The sequence below is a fragment of the Thunnus thynnus genome, chromosome 22, assembly GCF_963924715.1.
Source record: "Thunnus thynnus chromosome 22, fThuThy2.1, whole genome shotgun sequence".
Classification (NCBI taxonomy): domain Eukaryota; kingdom Metazoa; phylum Chordata; class Actinopteri; order Scombriformes; family Scombridae; genus Thunnus; species Thunnus thynnus.
In genome coordinates this window covers 10,006,368-10,033,452 of record NC_089538.1, presented here as the reverse complement: position 1 = coordinate 10,033,452, position 27,085 = coordinate 10,006,368, and the positions used below count along the sequence as shown (strand labels likewise).

Sequence of the window (27,085 nt, the reverse complement as noted above, 5' to 3'; positions counted from 1 at the left end):
ATGCATGCTAATATGCTAAACCAGTGGTTCTAAAAGTGGGGTCGAGGGTCCTTGAGGGGGTTCCAGGGGCTCCCCAGCAAAAAGGGGAATAATTTATTTTCACTATAATTCCATCCATAAGTAACACAATGACAGAATGTGTGACTATTTTGGTCATGGGTTTCATACACTTTCTCTGATAAAACATCTAAAGGCAAAAATTTTATCAAATGGGGGTCCATAGTCTAATTTGTATCAGTTTAGGGGTCCTTGACATGAAAAAGGTTTGAGAACCCCTCGACTATACTAAGATGGTGAACATGGTAAACATTATACCTGCTAAACATAAGCGTGTTAGAATTGTTATTGTGAGCATGTTAGCATCCTGATGTTAGCATTTAACTATAAGTGTAATGTGAATACAGCTTCACAGAACTGCCAGCGTGGCTGTAGACTCTATCGACATGTCACCAAATCCATATTAAGCACTAAATCTAAACTAAATCTTTTGAATATGTAATGTGTTCACACTGGAAAAATTCAAATGTACTTAAAACAGACAGACTGCATACTAAATACAGGGGATAATGGACCTGCTCTTAGCTGGGGAAAAAATTAAGAATTTTGTGATGAGACAGTTTCAGAAAGATCTTGGAAAACAAAAAAAAGTAGCAGAATTTTAGGTTTCCCTTTGTGAAGTTAAATTGGCAGCAGCATTCAAAATTGCAGTTTGATTGTTTTGTGTACTTTATGCATACTTACTGCTAAAACTACTCACTATACTGTGTAGAATTGGTATGCAGTATGGGTATGGGACACGACTCTCATCTTGTTCAAGCATAACTACCTCTTGAATGCACTTCTATGAAGTTGGAAGGTTTGCGAGAGACAGATTTTAAAGGAATGGTCATTAATAAAGAGGCCAAGATATCTTTATTTTTAGTTGCTAGTATGAGTCGAACAAAAAAAAAAAAAAAAGAAAAAAGCTGGGTCCTTCCCATAATGCAACTAAACATCAGACAGAATGAGACGGGAAAGCTTCCAAAATGAAGTTTGTTAGAGCTCATCCAACTTTCTTTGTTGCTACGGAAATTTTATATGTTTGAAGTAGGATGCTAAATGAAGCTTAACCTGACAAGACTGTAATGGGTTGACTATAGTAAAACTGAATTACCATTCAAGTCATGTCACTGAGCAGTATTCTGATTATTCTCTGTATCACTGCAGTGCTTAGGATTCGTGCTTCTCCAAACTGCAAGCTTTACCTTCTACACTGAAGAGGCGCTGACACAAAGCAGTACAGCCAGAACAGGCTCCGGCACAGCAGGGATTTCACACTGATCTTGTTCCGAAACATTTGTAATTAACATTCCCCCTCACTCCAACTGTTTCTGAAGCTATCAATATCCCAGTAAGAAGATTTAACTTCCCCAAAGAGCCAGGAAACGAGCTGGATTTGGCAGGTCAGACGTGATTGCTCAGTGTGTGCGTGTGCGTGAGGGTTAAGTGAAAAGTTTACACACAGATTATCCTGTTATTTTAATGCTGACACTGGAAATTTTTATTACAAAAGTCATTTTTATTAAGTTGAACGGTTGACAGGAAATTAGTATCTCCATGACAAGAGAACATTAAATTATGCCTGCATCAAAATACAGTATAAATTACATTTGATCAAAAGCCTCTCTTCATGGACTAATACCTTTTAGAAGTAGGGGCATAACAACAGCCAAGACTCCAGAGATGGGACATATCATGACAGATGTCTGTAAAAGGAATGTTGAAATCTACATTAAATATGAAAAATCATGCTTTGGCTGCATTCACACCAAAGCCGGGAATGTATGAAAAACGGCAGTCCTCCCATTAATTTGAATGAGGGCGGTATATTTATGCTGCAGGTGTGGGGGCCACATAGGCCTCAGCAAAAAACTGCAGCAGCCGTCTAGCAAGAGGTTGAACCACACTCAACTTTTGCCGAAACGCAACTCGATGTCACGCTGCGGTGGCCAATCACATACGTGCAAGCACACATTCTTGGTGGATTATTTTTGTTATGTGACCGCCGTATTCGGCTGTTTACCTCGTGATCATCGTGATGAAAGATAAAACAGTTGCTTCCGTGAAAACTTTCAAGAGTTGTAAAATCCTGTCTGTGAGTTTTACAAACCACTTTGTGGTGTTTTGGCTTCTGATAAGTCCTTAAATGCATTCATCTGTAACTCCAACTTGACTTCCTGGATTGAATTTCATTGTCTCACCAGTACCTCAAACAACACACCTCCACCATTGTAGCCCCCTGCATCGTAGTGCCAGATTTGGTGTGAATGCAGCCTAGATAGAAATGGTTGAGGACTAATTCCTGGTCATTTACAGTACATTTTTCGTAGTGCCTCACCTTCTTGGCTGGAAAAAAAAAAACAAGGCCCTCAAAGGTAACATCAATCATTATGAAAATACATTAGACACAGTGAGACAAAAACAGAATTCAAAATGAGGTTTCTGGTGGAAAAAAAAACAAAAAACGCTCAATAAGTTCAAAATTAACTTTGTACAAATACTGAGGATGCTGTTGCAGCACATGCAAACCTTCTTAGTACTGAGTGTATTCCTTGGATGAGAGTTTTGCAATGATACGCTCCAACTGTCTCTTTGCTTCACACTGGGGGAAGTTACTCATCTCGTAGTACTGCGGGGCAATTTTCACCAGCCTAGGAAAGAAAGCAAGTAAATATTAGTCACAAAAATTGTCTTCAGTGTTTACTTGTGGGAGAACGCAGTTCTTCCATATTCACATGGCGACTACCAGTGCAGGCACAACAAATTTGATACTTAATTGAACAAGGAAATGAAAAGAAAGACACACAGATAGTAGGGCTTGATGCAGTTTCACCAATAGCATACAGTGCACCAGTTTACAGTGTTTTTTTATTTATTTAGTCTTAAGTTTACATTTTTATTGTGTTTGTCCTGAACTCCTGCATTGGAAATGAAACAATGGATCAGAATATTAAAAATGCTGATGTTCAGCTTTGATTCTGTGTGTGTCACATACACAGCGTACACACTGAACACGCCATACAGACAGAGATACAGAACAGTCAGGTAAAATAGGCAGACCATTGGAAAATTATTTTTATTTATTTTTTTTACAGGTTCCCTCCAACAACAAGCCTGACTCACACAGACAAAACCAAACAACAAAACAAGCACTTAAAAAAAATTGATCTTTTTGAAGCAAGTTTCTTCTTTTTTTAAACCAAAATCCAGGGTGTTTCACACAGGCGTTCACACACACACACACACACATAATAACAATAACAATGACAATAACAATGTTAATAATAATTTGTGTATAAGCTATGGCTATGAATTGAAAATTTAATGAAATGTAACAGTCTTTACATACTGTTCCTACCAAAAGTGGAGCTACACCTGAAACTTACCACTCTGGTTTGATGTCGGTGCACGTGCGGATGTAATTCTTGGTGGTGAGCACGAACTCATTGTAGAGCACCCACTCAGGCTTGTGGTCCAGCACAGTGGAGGGGTGCAGCTGTACGACTTGGTTGTCCTTCACCGTCAAGTAATGGCCTGTGCGCTCCAGGTGAGCGACCTGTTCGCGGTACAGGAAGAGAAGAGGGTCACACACTGAAATCCAGTTCATGAGGAAGGAAAGAAAAATAAAACATTTACGCCATTTATTGGTGATTAATTTAATTTCTGCTTTTATGTCAGGTATTTTAACTATACTGATCCTTCTGAATCTAATTAAGTTACTAATGCTTCGATAAAAAAGCAACTTGACACTGAAGGCTAACTTGTTTTTAGCTGCACAGTGAGCGATTTTTCATTACTTTATCCGATACTTGGTAAAACAGACAGAGGCTGTTGTGATTAACCAAGGCAATCAGTCTCAATAAAGGCCTTTCCAAACAAAGACATGATCTCTAACGCTGTGAATAGTCGCACATGGGCTGCAAATTTGTCTCCAAGATAAAGGTTAATGCTGACAAATATTTAAATATTAACACCATAATTCAACTTGTCAGGTTGCTTGTTTCAGGTACCCCTGAAAATGGCTTCTTGCAAAATGCCATGTATTTCTTTGAGCAAGGGATAAATTGACTTGATTTCTTGTTATGTGTTTAAAACAGCAGCTGCTGTCTGTGTGTGTGTGTGTGTGTGTGTGTGTGTGTGTGTGTGTGTGTGTGTGTAGGTGTACATGTTAAAAGACGGCTATCCATTCCAATAATCTCCGCTGCATTTTTAGTCGGTACAAATGTTTTGCATGAAAACACTTTTTTTGTTTTTTTCAAAACTCAAAAAGGAAAAACTTCAATCAGCATCAGAATAGCAGTGGAGCTGAATAGTAAGACTGCGTTTGCTTGAATAACAGATGTAGTTTTTTAGTTTGACCAAAAGAAAAGAGAAAAGAGGTTTAATAAAGAATGACATTAACTTAAAGTAACAATAATAATAATGATGATGACCTGACCTGCATGAAGAAGCCAGTGACCAGCACTCGGCGGATGTTGATGTAGTAGTCTCTGCTGGTGAACTCAGTGCTTCGCCGCGGCAGGTTGAAACGGTCCATGATCCTGGACAACTGCTGCCGTACGTTGTCTGCTGACATCAGGGAGCGGTAGTTGACGAAGTTGTCGTAGCACCACTGAGTGGACTCGTGGTCTGTTTGAGACGAGGGTCGATTTAGTCAACAACGAATTAAGACAACATGAATCTTATTCGGTGAAATTTATGCGCTTCAGAGGGTCACTTGCTTTGTTTAAAGGCGTGGTAGACGTTGAGCAGCGTCAGGTGGTCTCCATCAATGTGGGAAAAGCGCATCTTGGACTCATCAGCCACCTTCTTAGCCTCCGTGGGCCGGACGAAGCACTGTGGGACTAAACAAGGTTGGTATAGGCCCCAACACAGCCGCCCATAGGGATAAGTTAAGCAAATCCCACAGAGAGGAACGAGGCCTCAGCTCAAGAGGCACAGAGCACTTCACAGGGCACACTGAACTGTGAAGTGTTTAAGTTGGAAAAGGAAAGAGGGAAGGTCAAAGGGAAGGGGAGAAGAATGGGTTTCTCCATGCTGAGCAGAAAAAAAACTGGTGATGCTATATACAGTACATGATATAGTACATGACACACAGTCCAAACAAGCATCCTACCTGGCACTGAGGCAAGATAAAACAGTGGCCCTCTCCCCCTCTGTGAACTTGCTCTGAATTGCTTAACATCAAACACTCTTGATTGTGGGTTTAATGGGTGAAAGCGGTGTTTATTGAGCCTCATGGTTGGTTGCTGTGGAGGCAGCGTTCTCAGGTGTACTTTTGCTGCTTACTCTAATGAACTCAGCAAAAACCTGCCATCCTGAAACACCTGCTTTAAGTGCATACCACGTCCAAAACAGCTAGTTAAATCCATTTCCCCACTCTCAAAGACCCTCACAGTCCCTTCAAAGGCGTCAAGATTCATCTCAATGAGCAGCATTCTGCTTTGGCAAGCCTAAAGTGCAATTACTGCTGTAGCACGCTGGTGCTGTTCCAGCTACACCTATACATTTCGTACAGACATGTATTTTTACCCCTTTCTCACAAATAATAGCTGACACCGCTGACTTTATCCTCTGCTTGCCTTGTAGTTAAGTTCAGCAGGTGAACATTACACTTATTCTAAGTAGATTTAGATTTCTGGTGTCTGAACTGTTCATACTGATAAAGCCAGAATGTATATTTAAACTCCTACGCTTTTGATTTGAGTTAAATAGATCAATTAAAATCCTCACAACTAAAATACAAAGAAAGGTAGAAGCTGCTCTGTGTATTTCCTTCAAGCTCTTAAGTTATTTCTGGGTCGTGGTCCATGAGCACAGGCAATGGAAAGAGTAGCAGCTCAGTCCCACACAGTGGGCCAGCCCTGAGCATTACCTGACAACATGGCAGTGATGGAGAGGACCTCGTTCGAACAGTTGAATTCACAGCTGGCGATGACCATCTTGGCCAGCTGGGGGTCCAGGGGGAACTCTGCCATCATGGAGCCCAGCTCCGTCAGGTCACCGTCGTCATTGAGCGCTGCCAGGTAGTTCAGCAACTCCAGGGCTCGCATCAGGGTCTCTGGGGCTAGAGAAGACAGAATGGGATAGATGGGCCATTAAAATGTTCCAAGCCCATGGGGCAAGCAAACACACACACACACACACACACACACACACACACACGGATGACAGAGATTGCACAATTTGCAAAATTGTCATTCTTTCATCACAGCAACACTTGAGAAGAACAATTTGGAGCTCTTTCACACGTATGTATGCAAGTTTGATTAATTCTCTAGTATTACATGTTCAGGCTTGTGCAACTTCACACTCAACACTTAATAAATGTGTCTATTTTAGCATTAAACATTAGGAAGCTCACTAAATCCAAAACATGTTAAATTTGTTTCCCTGGGCATTTAAAAACTACGCCTCATTTCCTGTTTGTGTGTCACTGAGGCAGAAAAAATATGGATTTTTTAAATATTGTTTAATATGAGTGTTAAAGTAGCTAAACATACATAACATTCAAAATCATGGATAAACTATAATAGCAAAAGTAAAAAACAAAGAACAATGTCATGGGATTTCTTTTTAGCCACTTTGAAGTAAAAATTCAATCAATGCCATGTGGTTCAGTGGTTTTTGGCAAGACATAAACCTGCTTTTTGCAGTATTATCTGGTTTATTTTGATGGCTCAGTTCTGGGGAATATCTGCAACCTTATCAACCAGATATGATAGCTCTAACACTTGCAGTGTCAGATTGGGAGTATGTGAAGAAAGAGGAAGTGCAAGAGGAAAGAAAGCTGATAAAACAATAGAGTTCCCGCATCTGCTGTACTCGGACCTTTAATGGAAGACAAATGCGAGTTAAGAAAAAGACACAGACACTCAAACAAAGGGAGGCTGTTGGCGGGGTTTCATGGCAGGGAGCATGAGGAGAATCAAAATTAGAAGGTTCTTGGTATGTGATGGCCAGAGTTACGCTAGACAGCAACTTAGCGGAGAAGTAATCATGGCAGAGCTCATTTTTCATCCTCCGCTCAGGCAATCCTAAACAACTAATGCAATTACAGGGGAACTTTCTACTTAATGCTTCAACACAAAAGGCTTCCACCGTTTGGTTAAAAGATTTTTCCTCCAGATGCAATTATTGACCTTTGGCTCCCGAGAGCTGAAGCCTAATGACCAGTTGCATGTTAACTGAAAATTAGCTTCAAGCGCTGGCTGCAGTGCTCACTTTCATTTCTCTCAAGTGCTCCCAAAAAAATTCAATTTCAGACAGCAGGGAGGCATTTTTTTATGATTAACAAATATTGATTTGGGGCATCAAAGCTACTTTTTTTTTTTTTTTTTTTTACACAAAGTGAGTGCCGACCACATTACTTACCACACCAATGGCTCGTGTGGGGCTGAACAAAAAGGTGAAAATCTGATTTCCAAGTACTGCTAGCATGATGAACCAGTGTGGAAATTCAATCTATACACAACGTGGCTCATCAGAAAGCAAGTATTGACTGCCTCAACACACAAGAATCCGATATATTAACCAAGGGCCAAATCAATGAGACGAAAGGCTAAAGGTACATTAAACCACATTGGCTCTGAAAGGTACTTCTTTGAAAATGTCACGAGGCAAATGAATCCCACCCAGCCAAGTCCTTGTGTAAATCGCTACTGATTTCTTTTGGATTTTCCATTTGGTTGGCTGGCTCAAACTGTCGCTCCTGTGTTTAGTGAGCGAGGAGTGAGGTGGGGGAAAGAGAGAAATAAACTAGATATTTGGGCATTTCAGAGTAAAAGGAAAATCAAGGTTGCTATTAACATTATGGACAAGCTCAAACAGAAGACGCCGCTGGCATTTGAGGCTGGTATCTTTGATCATCAGGGCAGCTTACCGAGAGACAACACCTTAGATAAGATTAATTTCACTTTAACTTTAGGTGGAATCTAAACACCAAGAAGCAACAATACTGAATGTATGTTTGTCCCACATCATCACAGTTAACACTGTTGCATTATAGCAGGGAGTTTTAAACTATGACACCCATTTCGGATTTAAATAACTGATTAACAAAGCAGTTCAATTAAAACCTTCAAATCTAAATCTCATACAATGCCGTCTTCCATTTCTTGACTCCAGAGACACATCATTGACCTGTTCATTCGCTCTGAGGTGGGCCTTTGACACAGCGAATCAAAATTGATCCGCTGTAACTAGATATTATAAAGCACCTGACCGGGAACTCGCACAGACTCAAGGAAGACTTCATTCATTTCATCGAACTAGCTCCAGCTTCCAATGTGTTCAGGAGCTAGTTAGGAGGAACCGTCCGCCACGAGTGGATCAAATAAATAAAAGGGTAATCCTCCCCTTTCCCTTCACCCCACCGTTCCCAGTTAGACTCAGCAGACAAGGCCAATCCGATATGTTGACGCTTTACCCTTGCATTTTGTGAGAAACCTGGGGGTGGTGGTGGAGGTCAGTCACGTTTCACTGGAGGAATATAAAGAGAAGGCAATAGCCAAGGTGATAGCGCTGCTATTGATGTAACCAATTTCATTCTCAAAATGGCGTTTGCCACAGTGGACGGGGAGAGATGGGTTTAATCTCAGAGGTGAGATGAAAACTATATTATGGTGAGAAAAGGAGGGAGGGAAGAGGAGGTTAAGGATAGGAAAAGGAGGGGTGGTCTCCACGGAAAGATGTAGGAACACACACTCTCCAGGAGAACGCCGTAACTTGGCACCTCAGTGAGATAATCTTTTTTTTTTAGCCTCGATCTAGCATGATTCAGATGTATAAGAAATAAAAAATACAAACAAAGGCAGTCAACTTAACACATCGCTGTCTTTTCCCACTTTAACGGAAATAATCTGAACTCTAAGTAGACTGCTCATAAAAACTGCAAAACACTATTGTGTAGTCCATGTCTGTCAGAGCACTTATCCTCAAATCTCCAAACATTCAGTATGCAGTATTTGATATCTGCCAAGATCATTTTATCTTTGCTTTGTCGTTGTTCCCCCAAGCTCCCGAGTGACACAGCCAACCCAGATTTCATATCGTAAATTAAACACCCATAGTTCATCTAAATGTTTGCAGATTTCATAGCAGTTTGTAACTGCATTTGTATTGATTCAGATGACACTGATCAAAATCAAGATCTCAATATTATTTGATATTAAACACATTATAAACGATTTTTTTGCCATGCAAAGATTGATATTTATGGGTTGCAATGCAGAGTAAAACAACACGAAGAAAAATGTGAGCATACAGTGGAGAAATGTCTCTTTAAACGCTAAAAAATAATTCATATTTTTCACACTAACCTGGTGGGTCCATGAAGTCAAAGTGCACCAGGTCGTCAATACCCAGTTTCTTCAGCTGCAGCACCACTGAGCCCAGATTAGACCTCAGGATCTCTGGATACGTGTTGTCCTGTGCCAGTTAAGAGGTACAAGAGAAACCCAAGGAACAATTCAAAATGAATTAGTCAGGGTGCTTTTTATCTCCTCATGTGTCGCTCATATGTCAACTTGAACAGAGACTGCAAGTCTAGGGCATTTGAAGGGCTATTTAACTTGTTTAAAAAATTCCCTTTGCCAGTCAGCGTGACGTGAAAGAATTAGCCTGTTAAAATGGAGAACTGGGCTTCCACAGGTTCATCTGTCACAAGGTGGCTGTGTCGTTAGCACAGGTTATGAAGAAGGGCGGAGGCACTGTGGTTTAGCACCAAGCTCTTGGAATTATAATTCAGCTGAACAGAAAAATCATGGAGTACTAAGAGCAAATATTGCATAATAGAGAGCTTTTCCAGTTAAAAGGCTTCTCTGGGGGAAATACACTTTGCTTGTGGCATTGAAGAATGTGAGATATGAGAATCAATTAGCTGTTTACACCTCATAGAATTTCTGATAATTTTTCAAACTGCCTTGTTTTCTTACCTGCATTTCTGTCTTGTAAGCTTTCTCAGTGTAAAGGCGGAAACATTTCCCTGGGCGTGTCCGTCCAGCACGACCTGCCCTCTGCTGGGCTGAGGCTTTGCTGATTGCCGTCACCAAAAGTGATTCCACTCTGATACGTGGGTTATACACCTGATAGGAAAAGGGAAAATAAAAATCAGAGCTCGAACGATGCCGATGTAGCTTTTGTGGAGGGGTAGAAAGTAGTCAACATATACTAACGCAGAATATACTACATATACACAGTAGCTCACAGACAAATTATACTAACACATACACAAAATCCATTATAGTGCACATATAATCTCTTCATGCGCCATGTGTATGACTTGGCTCCAGGCTGGTGAAATGTCAGAGGAATAAATAACTGGCTTTTCCATCTTTGCCGCTGTCAGGTGTGCACTGCTGTGTTTATCTGGGGATTCTCAGGCAACAGAGGCAGATGATCGGAGCAGATAAAGAGTAGTGGGAGAAGACAGGCTATGTGTGTGTGTGTGTGTGTGTGTGTGTGTGTGTGTGTGTGTGAGATACTAACCTTTTGCTTGGCAAATCCGGGATCAATTACAAACACCACGCCGTCAATGGTCAGGGACGTCTCTGCGATGTTTGTTGACACAACGACCTGTGGAAATGAGACCAGCTGGGTTGAGAAATGATCTACATGGGATGTCTGGAAGGACTGACGAAACTCTACTGTTGGACCCAGTATCAAAATATTTTTAGAATATTTCGTGTATCGTCATCAGTTATTCGGATATTTCATTCCAACATAAATGCATTCAAATACAGACTCAACAATTTTAAGAATAAAAGGTAAATTCTTCTGGGGGAATGGTAACACACTGAAGTGCAGAACTAAATTTGGATTGTCATACTGAAGTGTCTTGAGGAATCATAAAGTTTGGCGCTTTTACCCGAACAAACAAGAACTTTGTGGAGCAGTTCAGGTGGAGACATCAGCTTTTCTTATACTTGAAAGACATTCATTCTGTGATGTGAGCCAGCTGACTGAAAAAGGTTGTAGAAAAGCCACTATGGTGCACTGTACACAAGCAGTCTGATGTGACCCAACAGGGGAGAACCACAACAGTTTCTGCAATCAAGTTCAATGTGCTATCAACGCATTTGTGGAGAGAGCTGGCTTGGTGCTCAGTGTCCAATCCAAATGCATTACCTCTGGCTTTTGTGTGTGTGTGTGTGTGTGTGTGTGTGTGTTTGAGAGGTTGGGGGTCTGTCTGACTGTCCTCAGCCTGCTGCTGGTTCTGTTAAGATGTCAGCTTCCCTCTTTTGGAAAGCTCTTCCCAGAAAAGAGTTGATGTAATAGTTCCTCACAGGTGGCCTGCTTTTTAACACATTGAGAGCAAGCGAGCATCTCTCCCCCAAATAAGGGCTGCTGTAGATCTCTCATGTGAACCCAAGCCAATGTCTCAAAATTTGGAGCACTGCAGACATGCCAACTGTGCATGGCTCATTGTCGGTGATTGGCTCTTGCTGTGTGCTATGCAATGCTGCCTCTTTCAAAGCTGTGCTTCAAACACCAGAGACAAGAAGCCCTGCAAATGTTTGCAGTAATTTTAGTTTGACACATTTTGTAAGTTATAGAACATTGATAAATATCCTAGTATGTTAACAGTAGACTGGCTGTGGTTCAGTACCAGGTTTTGAGAATTAACACTATCTAGTTTATTTACAACACTTGAGCAAATAATACCAGGTTGGTAAGGGAGCTAGCTTTAGCATCAGGGCAGTCATTATTGTTAACTGTCTACTGTGCAGAGAAAAATTGGAAAAGGTGGAAGAAAACAGTAGGGGGAAAACAACCAAGAAATGAAAAAGCTATTTGGATTCTCAAAACAAGGCAAGGGGGAGAAACTGTGAACCTGCACCATCTCAGTCTCAGATCTTTTTCTATCACAATTATCCCCTATAGCGAAGCTGTCTATGAGAAATGACAGCTGAATCAGAAAAAAAACAAAATCAAATGAGTCACATCACCCTATGGGTCTCTGGCTGTCAGCATATACACAAACAGGGGGGAGGAGAGGAAGACAGATTTGCAGCTGCTCTCACGCAAACCCTGACCGCCGCTAGGGTGAGCTGTCCTTATATAACAGTGGAGACCGACTTGCCAGAGAAACCCTTTCGATTCATCACAGTGCTTTAGACTGCGACAGCCTGGTCTGGCAGTTGCCAGCAGAGTGGGCATAGCCAGTGTCATAACTTACTATACAAGTGGGCGTTGGGGGGAAAATGCCTCTCTACAGTTTGGACATCTTTTACTTGCTCACTTGCTCAACATATACCAAGATAGGAACAAGCTGCAGGCTGACCTAAGCAGTCATTTGGTGGTAGCTGCCTGCTTTCTTGGTAGTCTTCATGATAAAATGCCAAGCACAAAACCAAACAGTTCTCTGTAGTCTTTGCTGATACAGGTCCACAGAACCAATTTTGCACACTTGACACACTTCCTTTGTAGCGGTGCCTCTTCAGCTGTCTTCAAGCTGTGAGCCTCAGAGACTTTTAAATCCCACCTTTTAAGCGAGGATTTCTCTCCAGCCTGAGAATGCCTGACTGTTGAGTTATTAATGCCAGGGAGGGCCTTTTTCCCTTCATTCAGCCCTTGACCTCGGGTAATTCACCTGTCGAAAGACATATTCCCCATATGAAATATCTGGCAAATGGTTGGGTTGTTATTCAGGTATTTCTTGGCTGAATGGCTGTGTAGATCTGATTGTGCCATAACAAATGTGAGTTGCTTAATTTTGATAGAGAGCTGAAAATGGTATAAGCTATGTGAATAACAGCCAGCCTGGTGGGGTTACATCAAGGTTTAAGTTCAGAGGTAAAGGTACTATCATAGCGCTTTCCTACTGCACAAACCTAATGAAACGTCACATCAGGTTCTGCTTTTGTTTCCACTGTTCCCTGCTTGTTTTGAGGACACATTCTTGAGACAAAATTCCGGCTAAGTCTTCACTTCCAGGAACTATCTGGGATTGGGGGGGGGCAGTGCTGTCAACCACGAATGGTCATGGAAATGTGTGGTCACATCACAACACAGACAACTAGATCAAATGTAACAATAGCAACCACCATTCACTACTGAATCTGTATCAAACAATGCTGTAAAAAAAAAGAACTATGGAGAACATCTGAGGAGGCCATTTAGAGCTGGAGCCAGTCGTTAGAAGCAAAAGGTATAACAGGTTTCTCAGTGCTCCGCAGAAACAAGAATACAACACAGCCAAATAGTGACAAAGATGAAAAAATTGATTGAAAACAATTAAAGATCACAGTTCAAGCACTGGAGGAAACTACGAAGTAATCTGACAGACTGGACATCTTTTTGCGCCACTGATCATCTTGTACCTGCCCCAGCAGTGCCCTAGAATCTCCGTCGGTGTATTACTCGTATCTTTTAAAAACTGGCGCCCCTTCTTAAACTGTCCTCAGTCCCACAACCACTTGACTCTCCTACCGAGCAGCACATGAAAATGACTTACTCTGTCCAGCATTTGCCTTCTTATTGTCAAAAATGTACGAGGTTGTAAAATATAGTGAAAACACAAGAAAGAACCTAGTACTACACTCACCAGCTTTCTAAAAGTTTAGTTTATGGGAAGCCCCAGGCAACAGGTAAAGTTCCTGCAGTGGTAAAGGACTGTCAGTGTCCCAAAGCTACAGAGGAATCATATCTTTGTGAAACCAATTAGCCACACTGTGGTAGTCTGAAATTAAAGAGCCTGACCAAAAAAAGACAGACCGGCCTATCGGACAGTGTCTCATGACAGGCACTATATGCCGGCAACCAGCCTCCCAGCGAGGAATGAAAGGCATGGAATGTTTCAAAGTCTGGTTAAAAAAAATGGACTAGGTGAGGTTGCCACTGTCCCGCGTGTTGGGACACAGTCAGTGCTCCAGCAGATGCCACACATGACACCCTCTCACATTTCATGATCATATGGGTGGCCTCATTGACTTCATTGATTCTGAAGGATTATCCAGGCTAGGGCCATTACACTGAATGCAGGCTGGCTCCTTCCAGTCTGTTGCTGCACTGGATAATCCTGGCTTCTTCATCAGTAATATCATTAGAGCATCATCTCTGCATGTTATTTCTGGGTTATTACCTGCAGAAGAGCGAGTACTATGGCTAACATGGGCCATCTTTCACATTCCCTGCTAGGGAACAGAGCCTTGTTGACAAATAAAGCCTTCCCCTGACTGGGGAAAAGGACAACGTGCCTTCCACAGTGTTGACGCATCCGCATTCAAAGCTCATTGAAATGGATATGTGGCAGAATCACGAGTGACATTTGAGGGAATATTCCAAACGTGACAAAGCTAAAAACAAACCTTAGACTCATCGCAGCACATTTATTGAGACAATCTTCGACACGCTGGAAAGCAAAGTGAGATTATAGTCTTTGTTTGTAATTAGTCAATCGCTGCCTTGGCTCTAAATAATTAAAACTGTTCAAAAAAATGGAAGATCAGTGGCTTTCCTCGAGAAATAGATAAATTACGAGCTAGTGCTTTATGTTAATTGAGGGGTTCCTAATGCAGTCGTTAGCATGCGTAGCAGCAGACGTGTCGAACCTTAATTCTTTTTCACTACTTCCTCTTGGACTGGCTTGGATGACATCTCGGCATTTTTCACTTGATGGAGCTTTCAGTCATGGAGGAGAACCACGTTTTACTTCAAGCACAGCAACTTTAGGTACCGCCTTGACCAATTAAACAAGCTCCTTACCAACTGATCTTGAAGTAGAAAGGGGCATCGGTTGTGTCGGGGTTGCTGGGTCACAGTGTGAGCACTACAGTGATTTTGTTTCCTGTATTAACTTAATCATGGGAACCAGGGAGAAGCTGCTGAACCATGTTCACCTGCAGGAGGAAGCAATAGCACCACTGCTATCCAAGAAGCTCGCTAGCAGTGGAAAATCACTGTCTTCCTCCTAGTTCTATCACATCAAACCTAAGTATGTAAACTTACAGGGCCATGCCGGTGCGACTGCCAGATCCAAGTAATATTCATGGCAACCCTGTGTAACAGTGGCCCTGTTTCATGTCAACATCCCTTTGAACAGCAGAGGCAAACACTGAGAATGATATTTGAACTTTTAAAAAAGATCTTATCCAACGCTTGGGTAATCAAACCACTACGAATGTTGAGCCTGTTGAGCCTGCGCAGCACACACACACACACACACACACACACACACACACACACACACACACACACACACACACACACACACACACACACACACACACACACACACACACACACACACACACACACACACACACACACACACACACACCACTCAAACAGAAAGCCTGAAGAGATGAAACTATAAAACTCAAGACAGTAAAAGGAAAAGAGGCCTAGTGTCAAATGTTTGATCCAAACTTTGTAGGGAAACCCCCGGCATGTGCCGCACTGGAAATATAAACTTGAGGACAGACTTGATCCCCGTTTTAAGGTGTGTCAAATGATACTTTGAAAAAAACTTGATTAATTGGACGATTCAGTCGCACTGCGAGGATTCCTATATTCTGAAAATCCCAGTTGAATTGAGCGTTTTTAAAGTATCGCAATATGTTAAACTTTGACAGCCCATAAATATTTTCACTGCTCATATGTCAGCCTGATCTGCCTCAATTAGAGGGGTTGTAGCAATGAGTCATTCATCAACACCGTCCCCTATCAGATGCCGGGGGAGAATGTTTGCTCATTCACTGGCAGTGATGATATTCTGATATTTTGTCAGATCACTGGCCAACAGTGTGCCAGCGCTGGTGGTGCTGCTACTCTTGTGATGAGCTCGTCTGAATAGAAACGGTCACACAAAAGACAGGAATTGTCTAGTGTCTGTATCAATAAGAGGATCATCCACTCCTCTGAGATTAAGTGGTTGAAGAAGATGGTGTTATGTTAGCGAGAAAAGTGCTGGTTTTGGTCAGCTGATATAATGCGCACCTTTTTGCATGGTTTCAGACAGCAGAGGTCTTAGGCCTCCTGTCTGAGCAGCAGCGGCGCCTGTGCAAATGTAGTGGAGAGATAAAAATGACTGAGAATGCAGTACTTTCCTCAGGCTCAGAGGGCGTGAGTAATACCCCAGTTATAATTTAGAGCAGAGAATCGCATGCTGACAAAAGCAGCATATGTTGTGTGAGTCAGTTCTGCGCTAAAGCTGAGGAAGGGGGAAAAAAAAAAAAAAGTTTCTCAGTCCCTACCTTCCAGCTTTCTTCCTTTACCCACCTTATTCCCCATCTGTCCTTTCTGAATCAACTCCACTCAATTTCTCGTTACGCTCACCCTTTCCTTCAAACTCCCCGCTTCAACCTCTCCCCCCATGAGCGTTTTTTTTTAAGCAGCAAGGCAGTTATACCTTCCTTCCGATGGCACCGCTTGGTTTATTGGGTGGGGGTGGCTCGAAGATCCTCTGCTGTTGCTGCGGGGGCAGCGTCGAGTACAGTGGGATGATTTTGATGTCACCGACATCGGGCCCCAGGTCGTCGACCTCTCTCTTGATTCGCTTGCAGGCTTCGTCGATTTCCTGAAAAGATGGAGGCACGACAATTAACCCGGGCGTCGCTTGTGTATGCAAACAGCAAAATCAAACAGGTTCTGAACAACACCTGGATAAACAATGGCGGTGTATCTGGGTGATAGGGAAGGCAAGGGGAGGAGGAGGCCGGGGAAACCGTGGTTCCCTGCTACAGTACATTTGTTCTCACTATCGCTCCATCTGACGGAGGAAATTAAACCTGGACTGCAGTATGCTTTGCTGAGCTCCCTGTGGCTCTGTTGTCAAATGCAGCAATCATGGAAAACATGGACGCGCACGCTCTGAAGGCACACACACACACATATACACACACACACACACACACACAGAGCCAGACTGACTCAAACAGGGTTCATTATTCCACAGTGCAGCATTGTAGAGGGGAATGTGAGATGAGACTGCAGCACTGATGCATAACCAGCGGCAAATCATGGCAGATCAGTTTAGTGAAGCTGAACGTTCTAGAGCCGGTGGGCTGGCAGACAGACAGAGGACCTGAGTAGCGCCAGGAATAAGAAAGCATGATAGTGAGCACAAGGCTAGGGCCCATTCTCAAAGGGCCTATATTAAATCTACATATTCCACAGGCATTCCCTGCTTAACTAATTAACATAGACTTGATTTATTTCACCCACTTCTACACACACACGCACACACACACACTCTCATACGTTTAAACTGATCATACTTGGTTTTACACTGTTTCTGGTATAGCCTCAGACAACAAAACAGCTTTAGAAACTCCTGCTGTTAAGGACCGTTTTCTTTGTTTTCCTAACAACAATCATTTTATCCTCATGAAGCAGCAGCAGTTACTTTATGTGTCACGTTACAGCCTATACTGTTGCACCACCTGCAGGCCCAGGGGAGCAATGCAGCGACTTCTCCGAGTGGGGTGTTGCAAGGTGCTCGTGCACAAGCTGGTTGATTCCAAAAAAGATTTTACTGGTGGTTGTGGACAGATAATGGCTTACATCACAGCTCTTCATGCATCATTTTCATTATTTAATGGGCCAACAAAACAGCCTATAAATGTCTCAGATATTTTTGTTTCCTTTTCTAAAAGAATAGTATGCTTAAATTAGTTGAAGCATGACTGAAATATACTTAATTTGTACCTCTGTGTCAAGCCGGTAACACTTGCCTTGACATGAGAAAGTACCACGGTGATGTTTCCTGTTTTCCTTCTGGACTGCGAGTGTGTTATTAGCCCCGTTTGTCCCCTTGTTCATTGCATTAAGTCAAACCCTGCTGATGGCCATGTGCCTCTTAATCAACACACTGACAAGTGGAAAACAGTAAATCTGAATGGATTGGTAAAATTAGCCTGGGTATTAATAGCCTATCAAGCCTCTGGATGCAGCAGCTGCCATGGAGAAAAAAAATGGACCTCTTTGCCAAAGCGCTGGAAGCAAGCTGGCTGTCTGTCCCTTAGGGATATGAAGACAGAGTGTGTGTGTGTGTGTGTGTGTGTGTGCACGTGTGTGTGTACACAAACACACACATACACACACACACACACAGGGGCATTTGGCCAGTGTTGGGAACCTGTCCACCAGCTCTCCCTGCGACCCCAGAAGCAACAATCTACAGCCAAGCTAATAACCAACACATTTAGGCACTCCTCTTGACTAGCAAACAACCCCCCCGCCCCCCCTCCTCCACAATCCCCATGTTTTGATGTTAGCTGCTGAGGGGGAAGCTTAAATATTAGGACTTATCTTTGCTCAACAGCTGTGATAAGTTTCGACTTTCTTGTTTGGAGTTGGTGCTTCAGTTCTATTTGTTTGTGGAAGCAAAATATCTCACAGAAAAACTCTATAAGCGGGAGGAAGAGAGTCCTGTGCATTTTGCTTTCGTCTCTTATAAATTAAACCGTCAGATAAAAAGAGTCTATAGCGTTGCCATGGATTTGCCTCCCAATCATTAGTCTACATCAAAGTTGCTGGGAGACTGAAGAGGTTAAGAAGCGCTCAAGGGGCGTGCTGCAGCACCCTTTGAACACCCATCTCTGCCAGACCTACCACACATTAACTACTTTAACCCAATTAGGAGGGGGTGATAATAAACTCACCGTGGGAGTGCTCTCAGTAATGCCTTAGCTTGACACGGTGCGGTGGGGGTGAGAGGGGGTATTTTCTGCAGTTAGATGTAATCAACAAATTACATCTAACTGCGGAATATGTTTAAACACATTTCCCCAGACTTTGACACATTCAAAGCAGTGGCTATCGTGTTTCTGGTCGTCTGAACAGCTTGGATACCACTAAATCTAAAATCAATTACCAGCCCTCAAAGGAGACTACTTCAAACACCATGCCCTCCATGACTTCATCCCCTTCGTAACAAGCTGAATATTGATCCTGCTTTGGCAAATGAGATCTGACATAGGTGTACTGCAACAGTCAGCTGATGTTGAGTGGCAAATAATTACCGCTAATAAACAACCCATCACAAGGTGGGATTGAGGCAAGATATTTTTTTTGCAGATGCCTTATGAAGATCAAAAATATGTATTGTGACACTAAAGTGTAAATGCTGAGATAAAGTCCAACGTGTCATTCAAAGCTGTGGAGCGATTTGTGCCGCGTTCACACCGGTTACATTCTCCTTTTCAACCGCAAGTAAATCACATGGTCTCCAAAACCGTTTTGTCAAGAGTGGTGAGAGAATAATCATACCAGCACAGGCACTGTTGGCTCTGACAGGCTTCGCCTGTCCAATGATCAGGAGATTGAAACATTTGTTGGTGCTTTTCTCTCTCTCAGTGTGAGTGAGTGTGTGTGTGTGTGTGTGTGTGTGTGAGTGAGTATGTGTGTGTCCACCCAGCTGTGACCAAATTCATCATTTTGGGCATGAACCCTGCCCTCCATTACACATCAGTGGACAACATTTGCAGGGAGAGGGAAAAAAAAATAATAAATGACTTAATTTCAGAGATCCGTGGGAAGGGCAGAATCTGGGTCACTCCTCGTCCTCGCCCCCCCCCCACCCCACCCCGCCGCCCGCTCCTCGCTGTGCAAATCCTGGTGGTTCCCAAACAGGCTCGGTCACGTGCGTTAACATCTTTCATTAATTGTTTTAATTATTTTAATCATTTAATTATCAATAATTTCCTGTGCAGAGAGTGCACATGTGTGTTCATGTGACAGTGTATGTAACTCCTCTGAGCAAATAAGATGAATACACACACACTCTTAACTTTGAGAGATGTATGAAATCTTTGCATGGGTTTGTTTGGACATAAATAACAATATTATACATGTATTAATTGAACAAATGGTCGATAAACAGAAAATGAATCGCCAACAGCTGTGACAATTGTTAACAAATACCAAATATTTGCTATTTCTAGTTTCTTAAATAAAGCTGGATAGAAACACTGATCTCTGATTCTTGATTCAGTTCCATTAGATAAATACTAATATTGCATAAAGATCTTCCTGATTTTTTAGGACTACATGTGCAAAACAGTTGAGTAAGAATAACAGAAGACCTGTATCACTAACAAGGGCTTCATCATAATGCATATTTAAAAAAAAGTGTTTGCTATGTCATACAGCAGTGCATGGACTGTCAGTGGCTGCCGTTTCAATTTAGTCAAGCGCATCTCCTTTAATGATCAGTGTGAGCACAGACAGCAGAAACTGAAAGTCCGCTCATTAATTCATCTGTGCTGTTTGTATTTGTGTTTGTGTTGACAAGAGATCAGTCTGATACCTGCAGACAGCTGCTAGCTAGCATTAGCTACCCAGCAGGTAGAGACAGACTGAAGTTTCTCTCCTATGTTTCATCATGGGCGGGGCTGAGCGCTCCATGTGTATGAGAGTGTGTGTGTCCTCTGAGCGGAGCGGAGGAGAGACCGAGCTCCGAACCTAAAACTGTAACAGCGTGGCATGGTTGCAACAGCGACACAGTCAATCTGGTAAAAAAAAAAAAAACATCATTAAAAGCCTATGGAGTTGTACCTCTTGTCCGGTGAGGAAGAGCAGAACATCCCCTTCATCCTCCTCGCACATGTGGATCTGGATCACGGTGCGGATAGCGGCCTCCAGGTAGTCTCGCTCCGGTTCGGGCGTGTAGAAAATCTCCACGGGGTGCGTGCGTCCGGGGATGGTCAGCAATGGGCAGCTGTCAAAGTACACCTGGAACTTACCGGCATCCAGTGTGGCACTCATGACAATGACCTGGACAGAGGAGGGCGCAGGAAGGAGAGTAAAGTGTGAGAAAAGTCTGTAAGGGACAATTTATTCATACAAGAGGTGAAGGAAAAGATGAAAATAAAAAAAAAATTTCACATTCCAATTCCAATGTCTGAAGATTTTTTTAAGATTTAAAAGTTCATTGCTCTTTGAAAGGGTGTACTTGTGTTATTATGCTATTATATTATCATTATATCAGTGGCATAAAATGCTCCTAAAATGACAATAACATCATTTATCGCAATTATTTTGGGGAGAAAATATCATCAAACAAAAGTAGTTATCGTAACAGGCCTAATTATGGGAGTGAGCACTCGAGTGAAGAACGAGGTAATATTTTATATATCGCTGGATGATGATAGGGGATAAGGACACATACTAAGTGGATAGGCGTGCGAACAATACAGAACAGAAAAAAAAAGGTGAAGAGCTGGATCAGGCTTTTAATCAGAATTTAGGATGAAGGCACTGGCGCAAATCCAAGATGGTGTCTATGGTTTAGAACTTGGCATTACACTTCAAGTCACTGCCCTACACACAGCTATGTAAGTCCTTGTTCCTGATGTTGGGTATACAATGTTCTCTCCAGAGCCATTAGACAGAGCGCATTAGGATTCTGATGAGAAACGCATCTCCCATTTTCAATCTCAAACATTTTCAGGGGCCAGCGTCTCGGCATTTCGCTTTACGCTCTGCGAGGCATCATAATTGCTCTTAATCAAGGCAAATTAAACTTTCAAATTTGAAAGGGGATCGGGATGAAAGAGATAGAGGGGTGTGGGTGGATGATCATTCCCAATAACCTAGACCTCATTTAACAGTCCACCAACAACAATCTAACCTTTGATTCCACACTGACAAACAACTAGTCATTATCCATCTGCTTTATGAGAATGATGTCTGGCACAGTCTGGCTATAAAAGTTCTGCCTGCCTCTACGCCCCCCCGCCCCCCCCATCCACACGACATGTTGCTGTGTTCCCCCCCCTGGTTGATAGGCTTAAAATGGGGCTGACTCTGGGAGCAATCTTTGCTAGCGCTGCGGCGCAGAATAGATGTGCATTTCTGAGCCTAACAGCAACATTTCTCTTTCCTCAACAGATACACAACTGTCAGACATGGGGACACTGTCAAGAAAAATGTGACAAAAGGGAGGAGTGACAGAAGAGGGACATAAACACTGGCTGTCACTGAGCTTATCCTCAGGGGGGAGTAATATTTAGGGCTTTAACAATGTTTTGTAGGCATTAACTGGGACATATCTGTGGAAACAAATCAGACTTCTGTCAAGAGTACTTTCAATACCAAATACAGAAGTAAAACAATATAAAACTAAGAGGAACAAACAATGAATGCAGGTACTGAATAACTGGTTACATTAAGATTTAAGAACTCACACTACATTTAAATGACTGCGATAATTAAGTGGACTGTTTATACCTTGAGGTCAGGCCGCTGGCGGACCACCTCCTTGAGGACCCCCATGAGGATGTCTGTAGCTAATGTGCGTTCGTGGGCCTCATCCAGGATGATGACACCATAGCGCTCTAGCAGGGGATCGTTCATAGCCTCCCGCAGCAACATTCCATCTGTCATGTACCTGTGCGAAAAGAGGAGATGCAGGTTTTATCATGATATACACCAGAATTATCAGCTTAAAATTAAAGCAATAACTCAACCTCATTAGTTTACTGAAACTGATTGTAAAATGATCTCGTACAACGTTTCTGGTAAACTCCTGCTCTTATCTACTCCTCTCCGTACATTTGGATGTTTTTCTTATGAAGTGAGCTGAGACAAAGTTAGGACTTTTAAATAGCCGTCTTACTTGAGGACAGTCTTGGCAGAGCTGCAGTCCTCGAACCTGATGGAGTAGCCCACCTCTTGGCCCAACATCACATCCATCTCGTCAGCCACCCTCTGGGCGACACTCATGGCAGCCACTCTCCTGGGCTGGGTGCAGGCCACTGCTCTCTTCGGTCCCGGCATTGACCGTACCATTTCCACACACCACTGAGGAATCTGAGAGGCAAATTAGATGCTGTTAGAATCAAAGACAGTGCTTCCAAAAAAAACGAACCAAAAAGGAAATATGTGTTAAATAAAGTTCTCACGAGTGGTAACCTCTTATTTCCTCTATCTTCTCTGATTAGTTGGTTAATATCATCAAGCCTTGCAATCACTTGGAGGGTGAATAGCACTTAACATCTCATATATCATGACATATCATATTTGTTTACTTATTATATATTTTTCTTATTATTATTTATTTTATATGTGATGTATTTTCACATATGTGTGTAAGTATACATCTGAATATATGGATACGTGAATACATGCATAGGCTCTCTATTTGAAAAGCCGTATCCTATCGCATTATAAACCGTGGTGAGCCAGCTCACAGGGGATACGGGTGGAGTGGGATTTGGTAATGGTAACCCTAATGGGTTCAAGAAATAAAACATCTTTGTGACGCTAATATCTCTGTTACTGTACAACTGCAGTAAAAATGTGTTTATAAAAAAAAAAGGCGAATGAAAAGATTGCACAGCACTACTTTTTGGAGGTTCTTTACAGTTCCCCATGTCCTGCAAGACTAACTCGCTCACTCGGGATCCCTTTGCTTACAGCTTAAAAAGAAGAGGCGGCTTGTTAAGAGAGGCCTTAACATAGAGCATCTTACTTCCACTATATTAAGCTTGAGGTTCGGATGACTGCCCTTAAGAGATGATTCAAAATCTTACCAGTCTTTGAAATGTCAACCAATCAGAAGAGCAAAGATGACAGGTTTGGAAGAGGTAAACATTTCACAGACAGACTAAAAATATGTTTTTAGCGCATACAGGATCTGACGCTGATCATCAAAATACATTTGGTGGAATGCTCGGTAGAGCTGCACAAATGTTTTACGTTATGATTTCAACTGACACCTGTATGCAAACTCATGACAAAGATCTCAGCTGCATTTGCATCAGTTGATGTGACCGTTTTCTACTGTTTGTTCTGTCTGCATCAAGACAAAAAGTGAATGGAATAAAAAAAAATGTTTGTTTTAAAATATGTTCTCCCTGAAAATTATGAGAAAGAATCAGGATCTCAGTTCAAAGTGAGAAAATTGAGTAAGGAAGTGTGTATTCAGTCTGATCTTTCTCTGTTTTTTGGCTAAATACAATCCTACACACTCTTTAAGATTCAATAAACACAATTAATTATTAATCTTATAAATGCATCACTGACTTCTTTTCCCTGCTACATCACCGCAGGTCCTTAAATCCATAAATGTACTAGCCCCTACCTTGGTGAACAAAATCACCCCTCTTAATTTAACGAAATATGTTTGGAAGTTTACATTCCCCTCAGGAGAAGGCAAAGGTTCAACCAGTGATTTACTCTAATCTAATCTCTCCTTCAAATTTTAAAAACAGACAACCTAGCTCTTCCTAGAATGTAAAATAACCTTAACAACCAGACACTGTTCAACTCTAGAGACAAACTGTTTAAAATGCATCATCTGGTCATTGCATCCTGTTTTCTATGTTATTATTATACCAATTTTATCACAGATTTGCAATTCTTCATTTAATTTGACACACTTCAGTCAAGTCAGAGTAAAAAATGTGTTTTAAAAAAGGTAGCTGACAACTTAAGTGTATGTTAATGTGCTGGTGTTGCAGCAATGCCCAAAATTCTGCCTTTCTACCTGTGTGGTCTTTCCAGAGCCGGTCTCTCCAACCAGCACAAAAGACTGGTTACGCATCAGGATGTCAGTGAAGGACTCTCTGTATTCCCAGACAGGTAACTGCAGTCGCTTCTGGAGGATCTCATAGTAGCGTGGCGTGTGGGGCAGGTTGGTAAAGGGGTTGATCTGCTGCTGTAAGGGGGTTTGCTTAAAGAAGCCTCCACTGCCTGCAGTAGGGTTGTTGGGCATCCCGGAGTACTTCACCCTGTCCCCGTCTCGATCCCTGTCCCGGTCACGCTCCCTGTACCTCGACCGCACATCACGGTCTCTGTCCCTGTCGCGGTAAGAGAAAGGTGCATGAGTTGCATTGCCGCTCAAACTAACCAATTCAGCTTTCCACAGAGACACAACATGACTCCAAATGACATCCGAGCAGACCATATCTAACATTATTAGCCTAGAAATTGTCACGTGAAACACAATCAAACCAAACATAAAAAGGCAAAACATGGAACAAACAGTGCAAAAATGTGGGGCCCTGTCAAGTTCTTTTCCCGAAAAATCACATGAAAAGGTTACTGCGCATTCTTATTCACAGTGGCAAAATGCACAGCCTAATCAAGTGTAGCATGCAAAGGTCATGATAAACAGTAATTGTTCACAATGTAGATCAAGCAAAACATTGTTTTTTTTTTCCTATTGCAGAAAGATGTATTTAATGCCTTCAGGCCACAATGTAAGCCATTTATATCCCCACATTGACTTTAAAGGGCCCTAGAGCTAGGTACTTAGCAGCCAACTACTGCCATAAAACTGGCTACACACCAGCCAAATGTAGAAGATGGTGTGTATAGGGTGTTTATCTCACTCATTTCAGTTGTACCGCTGATACAAGAGTCATCTAGGGATAAATTAAGGCTAAAGAAGGACAATGTCACCTTGATCTGGCACTAGTACTAGTAGTTTTGTGGCATATTTCCCTTTGAAATACCACTAACTTTGTCTTTCAAATTGATCATTTATACGTTTACAAGACAACTCTATTGCCTATCAACATTTTAATTCAAAATAATACTTTTTTTCAATGTATGTCTGTGAGCGATGTGTTCAGTAGTATTGACATAAGCTGACAACAGAGGTGATGCCAGGTAATTTCTAATTTGGAAACACATTAACACCAAACAACTTGTTTAGGTGCAGCTACATCTCTGGCATCTGTGTCCTTGTCTGTGGGGAAGCTGCAGTCTGCTCACCAGTATCAGAAAGAGACGATGCTGCTAGGTGCTACTGTTTCTACATCAATACGACTGGATTTATAATACACGTAATGCGTGGAATAATTGTTAATTCCTGTGGGGGGATTATGTGTTTGGCCGTAAGGTTAAAGGAAATGTCAAGAGCAGTGACCCTGCGCTTGTAACTTACTCTCGGTGTTATGATAAACTGACAAGCAGTGTCTCTGCAAACTGGGTCATCCAACTTATACATGTCTGCCAGGTCTCCTAGACCCGCATGACCACTCTGCAATACTTTCATATTCTCATAGAGTGATTGACTTCACAACCAAAGTAGACTGACACAGATTCTGGGCCGTTATCTATGATGGGACATGGATGTGAGACCTGACCGGGCAGCTAGCATTAGCCCGGCTAGTAGTCCCTAAGAGTAGCTTCAACGCAGCTTTCCTTCTTCATTTTGTAAACGCCACATGCCCTAACAAGCAAGAGTTCATCACGACAGGTTGACTTTGTGTCACGAAAAGTACGAGACTGTTTTAATTTCACCTTGCACCGACTAATATGTAACGTTGCTACGTGCAGACCCGACCAGGCCAGTTGGGTTACACTAGCTACCTGTTAGCTACGTTAGCTACACTGACAACTTGCTGCAGGACCACTGCACAGCCCGGTAGCAACCATACATTTGCTTTTTGTCATTTTATTAGAGAAATGCATTATCACCCCCGCCGTTGCTAACTTAGTGGCTCAGCTTGGTCAGAGTTAACGGCTAACGTTAGAGCAGCAGGTCAATAACAACCTCCAGCAATAAACGCTAACTTTACATACCCATCAGAGCATCTATTTCTACTCGACAAATAATCATCACCCAAATCTGAACGATGTCGGTAGAGCATATCGCTACCAGCAACAGTCCAAACAGCGACATTAACGGCTAAATTATGTCTATGCAGATTCTCCCCATAACCGTTAAACAACCGGGAAAAATGGCCACCGGAAGCTCTTACCTCATCATTATTATATCCTTGACAAAATTACTCGAAAGCCGTTATTTTTTTTACTGCGATACCCGGCGAGCACGTTGCACAGAAAAAGGTCCCGGCTTTACAGAGCCCTGCGCATGATGTTGTCCACGAAATCGTATCTCTGTGCATGCGGGTGAGATGCAGCAGTTCAGGGATGCGGGGGAGGATGCGGGACAGTCCGTGTTGCCAGATCTCGCGAGAGATCAAGCAACCAGGTCTGTGGAAATAAGCCCAGAAAAAGGGACTTGGCACTTCAAAAAAAAAAAAGCCCAAAACAGGCGACCTCGCCTACCACAATGTGAGATATATATATGCATGTGTATATATATATATATATATATATATATATATATATATATATATATATATAT

At 42.2% G+C, this 27,085-nt stretch overlaps 1 protein-coding gene across 3 annotated transcripts; it reads right to left on the bottom strand.

The window, feature by feature from the left end:
• Window positions 1-1,997: 1,997 nt before the first annotated feature.
• Window positions 1,998-26,913, bottom strand: LOC137174260 (ATP-dependent RNA helicase DHX15). Of its 3 annotated transcripts, none has more exons than XM_067579440.1 (14): window positions 26,697-26,913; window positions 24,473-24,785; window positions 22,601-22,794; window positions 22,213-22,372; window positions 20,539-20,757; window positions 16,391-16,558; window positions 10,528-10,614; window positions 9,975-10,124; window positions 9,360-9,468; window positions 5,915-6,106; window positions 4,761-4,883; window positions 4,478-4,668; window positions 3,426-3,595; window positions 1,998-2,690 (listed from the first exon to the last, which is right to left on the bottom strand). In XM_067579440.1, the coding sequence occupies exons 1-14, from the start codon at window positions 26,702-26,704 to the stop codon at window positions 2,573-2,575; spliced, it is 2,202 nt and encodes a 733-aa protein (XP_067435541.1). In that variant the 5' UTR covers window positions 26,705-26,913; the 3' UTR covers window positions 1,998-2,572. The 3 variants fall into 3 exon arrangements, with proteins under 3 accessions (XP_067435541.1, XP_067435540.1, XP_067435542.1); XM_067579439.1 differs by lacking the exon at window positions 26,697-26,913 and adding an exon at window positions 26,518-26,667; XM_067579441.1 differs by lacking the exon at window positions 26,697-26,913 and adding an exon at window positions 25,877-26,499.
• Window positions 26,914-27,085: the final 172 nt, after the last annotated feature.

Coding starts and splice junctions, on each gene's coding strand:
- LOC137174260 (XM_067579439.1), bottom strand. CDS start 26,585: ATGCTCTACCGACATCGTTCAGATTTGGGTGATGATTATTTGTCGAGT. Junction 10,615..16,390: donor GCGGTGCCATCGGAAGGAAG/GTATAACTGCCT, acceptor TCATTTCCACAG/GTCGTTGTGTCAACAAACAT. Junction 9,469..9,974: donor CTTACAAGACAGAAATGCAG/GTAAGAAAACAA, acceptor TAACTGGCACAG/GACAACACGTATCCAGAGAT.